Source organism: Pseudoliparis swirei, chromosome 1 (genome assembly GCF_029220125.1).
Source record: "Pseudoliparis swirei isolate HS2019 ecotype Mariana Trench chromosome 1, NWPU_hadal_v1, whole genome shotgun sequence".
NCBI lineage: Eukaryota > Metazoa > Chordata > Actinopteri > Perciformes > Liparidae > Pseudoliparis > Pseudoliparis swirei.
The window spans coordinates 1,740,896-1,747,290 of record NC_079388.1 but is presented as its reverse complement, the minus strand read 5'-3'; the positions used below and the strand labels follow the sequence as shown (position 1 = coordinate 1,747,290).

Genomic DNA, 6,395 nt, shown 5'->3' with positions numbered 1-6,395 from the left:
TTGATGTTTAGTTTCATTTCACGATGGTCGTAACAAAAAGAGGAGAAATGTATCAACATATGAAGCACAGCATTAATATCACAACATGCATTTGTTATAGGTATATTATTATACTGGAGCCGAAACATTGTTAAATTGTCAGTGGGTGCTTTGTGTTGACTATATAATAATATTTATACCATGAAAATAACCAGAACAGACGTAGTTCTAGTTCCACGGCATTTTAAATCATAAAATAGGCTCATTTACCAAAATCTCAAACTGGATTTCAGAAACAAAGATAACATTTCTGGTCAAAATCATGAGAGACGATGATTTAAAGTGAGTGACATCATAACACGACCGACAGATCGAATACTTTGTCCTCAGTATCGCGTGGCAGAAAACAACAAGACACAATATTTCAATATTTCATAACGTCTGTTGTCATCGATCAATAAATGTCCCAAAGTGAGAAGACGACATCGAGACGTTTAGACGGAACGTAGTTTATTGTTGTTGGTCAACACGAGGCCCAGGGGAACAGACTTATTGATGCCCGTCATGTGGGTCCGCTGAGTCCTGGACCCGGGTCCGCCCCCCCAGGATCCACTTGGAGCTCTTGAAGGGGAAGTCGTGCAGAGGGACGCCCGAAGCCGCCAGCCGGTCCCGACAGGTCTGCAGCAGGTCATCGTACTCCTGCAGGACACACACACACACACACACACACACACACAGGAGCAAACAAACAGACAGACACACAAATTGAAGTGAAGAAATAAGAAGTGAGGGAATAAGAAGTGAAGGAAGAAAGAGGTAAACAACACACACTCAGCGGACCCCCTGATGCCCTCTGAACTGACCTTACGGTCTCCAGCCAGGTCGCACTGCAGCCCGCTGACCGTCGCCTGTTTGGACTGCAGCAGTTCCTACGAGCGGGAAAAACACGTCGAGACGGTTGTTCCTGAAGCTCTCGCGCAAGTATGCGACGAACAATATCCACGACGAGCCGAAGGCCTGAATCGTCCCTGCAGCGGCGCGGTGACCGGCCTCTGGACAGAAGAGCCCCAGAGGACACGCTGGACGGCTGCAGCCGAGTGAGCTCTCGCTTTAGGGGCCTCGAGGCTGACGTGCACTCCTCAAATGGAAGGCTCCCACGGCGAGCGTTGTCGGGGGGGGGGGTTAAACATCTCTCTTGTTCTGCCTGTTTTGTGATATACATGCCTAAAAGGAGGATAATTTTCGTGTATCTGGCAACCCTGAGATCGGTCGACCAATGACTGTTCTCTCTACAGTCAGAGCTGTAAGGGAGATACCATTTCCAAAACTTGTAAGGGGGTAATAACTAGTTTGTGAAAGACCCAGAGAAACACAAATATCCGACGAAGCAAAATCCCGGATGTTTTTGGAATCCCTGCCGGACGCATTTTTTAGCTCTCAAAAAGAAGACGTCTGGTCAGCTATGTAAACATGTTTCAATCAGGAACATTCTTGTTCCCAGTGTGACTGGGTTCTGGTGCTGGGAGGGAAGGGATTCTTTTTAATGTAAGCTGGGAGGACATCGGCGAATGCTTCTGGTAACTCCGGAACTTTCTTCACCTTCACATCTGAATCACATTATTTATTTATTTTAATCAAACATTTTTCTAAATGTTGAAAATGTAGCAACATTTTGGTCACAAGTCTAATAAATTAGCATGTTTAGCTCCAGATTACTTAGAAACATAAGAATAGACACCAAGATCATTCAAATCGGTGAAATACAAACCGTTTTATGAAGAAAACTAATTTTTGGAGAGACCCAATTGGCAGCCATCTTGGATTTTTGAATGGCCGCTCGGGCAGATTTGATCTAACGCCTCTGGAGAACAACTCCACCAAATGTCATGCTTTATCAAAAGTTGCACGATTCTTCTTTAAAAAATGCTTTTATCTGCCCCACTAAAAGTGGATGATGTCTGAGTCGGAGATGTTATCGTTGATGTGGATTGTAAAAGTCAACGGGCCGAGCACGGAGCCCTGTGGTTCCCCCTCGGTCATCGGAGGGGAGGTTTGTTTTTGGGGCCGTGAGCAAAGACCTCCCGTCTTCTTCTCTGTTTTTAAATTGTGCAAAGATTAGTTTGGTGGGAATGAAAGAAGAAGAACAAAATAATAATAACCTGGAGTTTGTCAGTGGCGCCGCCGGCTGCTGATTGGTCGATGTTGGAGGCGGACAGCGCGGCGCAGAGCTCCGCCTCCTTTTTCTCCGCCACGCGGCTCAACGCCGCCACCTTCCTCTCCAGCACCAGGTGCTTCAGGCCGGCCTCCTGCTCCGCCTCCAAGATGGCCGCCGTCTGGATCCGCGACCGCTCCTCGATCTCCCGCTGAACCTGAGCGAGAGCGGCGAGAACCGCGGAGTCCGGTTTATGGTGTGTTCACACCGGACGCGTCAAAATTTTGACGCGCGTCGAGATTACATGTTAAGTCAATTCGAAGCTGCGTCGAAGCTGCGTATTTTCCAGCGAGCAGCGCGTCAGACGCGTTTGAAGCAGCACGAACAGAGAGTTTGTCGCGGGGCGAACTCAGCGAACAGCGCGAACAGACGCAGCTCCTCGACGCGCGAGTTGAAATTTCCCAATTCCGGCAGCAAAAACGCGTGAGTCATAGTTGCGTCAGCCAATCAGCGTTGAGCAGCTCCGCTCGTCATCGTCCTGCCGGTTTAAAAAAATGGAGGACAAGATTATTATCGCCGTCTGTGGGCACCCCGAACTTTACGATACAACTCTTTATGCTTACCGAAACCGGAGCTATAAAGATAAAGCGTGGAACAAGGTCGGAGAAGCCGTGGGACTACCTGGTAAGTTTTGAATGTATGTATTTGCTTTTATTCTCGCTATTTGTTGTACTTTACTATCAACCAACCGCCGGCATATGTGTTTCATGGCAGAGGAGATCTGCCGCCGTAGGTGGAAAGGTCTCAGAGACAGCTACCAAAGAGAGAAGAGAGAGAGAGCAGCGAGAAGCGCAGTGGGAGTGCAGCTCAGTCCACTAAAAAGTGGAAGTACTCTGCGGTCCTGTCGTTCCTCGATCCATTTATTACTCCGCGTCTGGTGTGAACACCCTTTTTTCGACGCGCGTCGAGCCTGCTGCGTCAGACGCGTCGAGAATTTTTTCGACGCGTCCGGTGTGAACGCACCATTACAGTCAGGTTGATTATCCAACCTCATACTCTGGTGCCCCCTAGTGGTGAAGTGAAGAAAGGCCTCTAATGCCCACAAAAGACTGCACCTCGACATCTCAGCTGTTCGTTAAAAAGAGGTTGAAACTAATGTGAAAGACAGACAAATGTATTCAAATAAATAACGTTAAATATAAATAATATATACAAATGAACTGAACATCTCAGAAGAATAAATAAATAAAGTAGTGAGCGAGAGCCGTGAGAACCGCGGAGTCCGACTGAACGAGGGTCCCTGAAGTAGCTCACCTCCTCCACGGCCTGCTCCAGCACCACGTGGTTCACCGACAGCTCCCGGTGGGCGCGGCCCAGCGCCTTCACGCGGGCTTTGGTGTTCGCCGCCTGTTCACACACAAAACACGAGTCACACGCCACGTTCTGGGTTCATCTTCCAGCCACTTCAACTCTTCAAGGATCCGAGAGTCCGAGGTGAACGCAGAGCCAGCTCTGGTAGGAGGAGCAACAATCTACACAAACAATGAAGGCTTCATACACACAAATATACAAATACAATTTATAAAAAAAATTAACGCTTAATACACAAAAACATACTAATACAATTTATAATAAAATTAACGCTTAATACACAAAGATATACGAAGAAAAAAAATTAAAGCTTCATACACAAAAATATACTAATACATTAAAAAATGAAGGCTTCATACACAAAAATATACAAATACAATTAATAAAACAATTAAGGTTTCACACACAAAAATATACAAATAAAATGTATAAGAAATTAAGGCTTTATACAAAAAAAAAATACTAATACAATTTATAATAAAATTAAGGCTTAATACACAAAGATACGAATACAATTTTAAAAATTAAGGCTTCATACACAAAAATATACTAATACAAATTCTAATAAAATTAAGGCTTCATACACATGGTGACCAATGGGTGTCCAGGACTTTAAACCAAATTTCCATGACTTTTAATCTCGGTGTCTACATGAAACGGTGATCAAATGTTGTATTTAAACTAACAATGAGAATTCCAAAGCATACAGTATAATACCTTAAATGACTCAAATGAATAAGAGACAATAGTTTGAATAAAAGAATAAACATTTATGTCTTTTCAGTTAAGGTGCGTTCACTTGCAGCGGGAAAAATGTGCGAGTATGAAAGAGCGTATGCCGACTTATATTTAGAGTGTTATTCTTTTTAAAAGCATATTAATTAATTTAAACGTAGCGTAAATGCACACATGAATAGAAAAAAAATTCAGGATTTTTCCAGGCCTGGAAAAAAACATTAAAAAATGTCCAGGCCCTGTTCAGGTTTTCCATGACCGTACGACCCTGATCAATATTTAGCGTTAATTGTTATTAGTATTGAGAAGCTATTTCCTTACAGGAGTCTAACAGTAAGGTTGATTATCCAACCTCATACTCTGGTGCCCGCTAGTGGTGAAGTGAAGAAAGGCCTCTAACGCCCACTAAAGACTGCACCTCGACATCTCAGCTGTTCGTTAAAAAGAGGTTGAAACTAATGTGAAAGATAGACAAATGTATTCAAATAAATAACGTAAAATATAAATAATATATACAAATGAACTGAACATCTCAGAAGAATAAATAAATAAAGACGATTGCATCAACACACTGGCCCTCAGTCAGTATATTCGTATCCGAGTTAAGATAGCACGTTCAATGTGATGCTGTGAGGTCCCTGAACGCACCAGATCCTTGGCGCAGGCCTGCTGGTGGGCCTCCAGCTGCTCCTGTGACTCGGAGAGCTTCCGTTGGCCTTCGGGCAGAGCCTCCTTCAGGCGCTGGTTCTCCTGCTCCACCTCTGACATCCGCTTCTCCACCCGCACCTTCAGCTTCATCTCCTCTGCAATTTTCAACTGACAACAACAACAACAACCAGCTGAACATCTTCATAGAGGTCACCTCTAGATACATGTGATCAAATGATACAGGAAAATGCACAAACATCTGAACATACAGAATATCTGTGAATATGATTGTAGGAACAGGAAGTTTTTATTTGAGGGTAAAATAACTATTTATTATTATTAGTATTGTGATTGTTGTCGTGGGAGAAAGATGTACATCTAAAAGCCCTGATGGCTGGTAATACGAACAGGGTTATATATTGTGTGGAAACTGGCGCATATGTGTGTGTGTATATATATATATATATATATATAAATCTATATATTGTGTAGAGACTGGGACGTATGTGTATATATATAATATATGTATTGTGTGGAGACTGTGACGTCTATATTTATATATATATATATATATAGAAATGTTTATTTATATATATATATATAAATAAACATACGTCCCAGTCCACACACAATATATTTATAGATATATATATATACATATGTGCCAGAGTTTCCACACACATGTATATATACATACATATATGAATGTATATATATATTTGTATGTATATATATTAGGGCTGTCAATCGATTAAAAAAAATTAACTAATTAATCGCACATTTTGAAATTCATTAATCGCGATTAAAAGGTTTTTTTTCTTCTTTTTAAAGACCAAACTTCACACAGAGCTGTGTTTTCAAAGAGGCTCCTACCTATAAAGTGCCAGCGAGGTATTTAACATTGTGGATGATAAATTGTTTCTTCAGTGAAACATCCAGATTAGTAAAAAAAAAGAAGTATATTGAGACCCCATTGGTCCTGTCATCTTTAACATTGAACAGCAGCAGAACCAGTGGCCTTGGTAACTGACTGACATTCACATATGTCACGTTAACCCTCTGGAGGCTGGGGCATGTCTCCATTTTACAAAAAAATGTAAATTCACCTTTTAAAGGCGTTTTCATATGACACATACCCACGTGTTATACATCAAACATTCCAGAACAATCTCAGCTCTATTCAATGAGGCACATTGTCCTCGCGCCGTGTTCTCTGGCTTCTGACTGGCTTGCTAATCAGCCTCCCCTGTGTGGTGGGAGGTCCTTGTGATTTACTGAGTGTTCATTGGTTGTTTTTTTCGCAAAATGTTGACAGACAAACAGATTGACCAATCACGTTGAAGGTTTCGTGTGACGAGTCTTTCGGCGCCGCGTCACCCGACACGTCGCCCCTCCGTTCCTCTGTGTATCAGAGGGGGAGACGGGAGGAAGGAGGAGCAGGAGGAAACCCGACTGATTCATCCACGAGTTAAACTGATTTATGATCCTTATTTTCGCAGAGAAATAATTG

The 6,395-nt window shown here is 42.8% G+C and overlaps 1 protein-coding gene across 1 annotated transcript in view; it reads right to left on the bottom strand.

Moving 5' to 3' along the window:
- Window positions 1-468: 468 nt before the first annotated feature.
- The window catches only part of LOC130197633 (dynein regulatory complex subunit 4-like), a 15,097-nt gene continuing 9,170 nt past the window's right edge, over window positions 469-6,395 (bottom strand). Inside the window, exons 7-11 of the mRNA XM_056420401.1 lie at window positions 4,886-5,053; window positions 3,446-3,538; window positions 2,139-2,348; window positions 843-908; window positions 469-678 (exon numbers count right to left, since the gene is read on the bottom strand). Coding sequence (XP_056276376.1) covers window positions 529-678; window positions 843-908; window positions 2,139-2,348; window positions 3,446-3,538; window positions 4,886-5,053 — 687 coding nt within the window. The 3' untranslated portion in view covers window positions 469-528. The remainder of the gene's footprint in view (window positions 679-842; window positions 909-2,138; window positions 2,349-3,445; window positions 3,539-4,885; window positions 5,054-6,395) is intronic.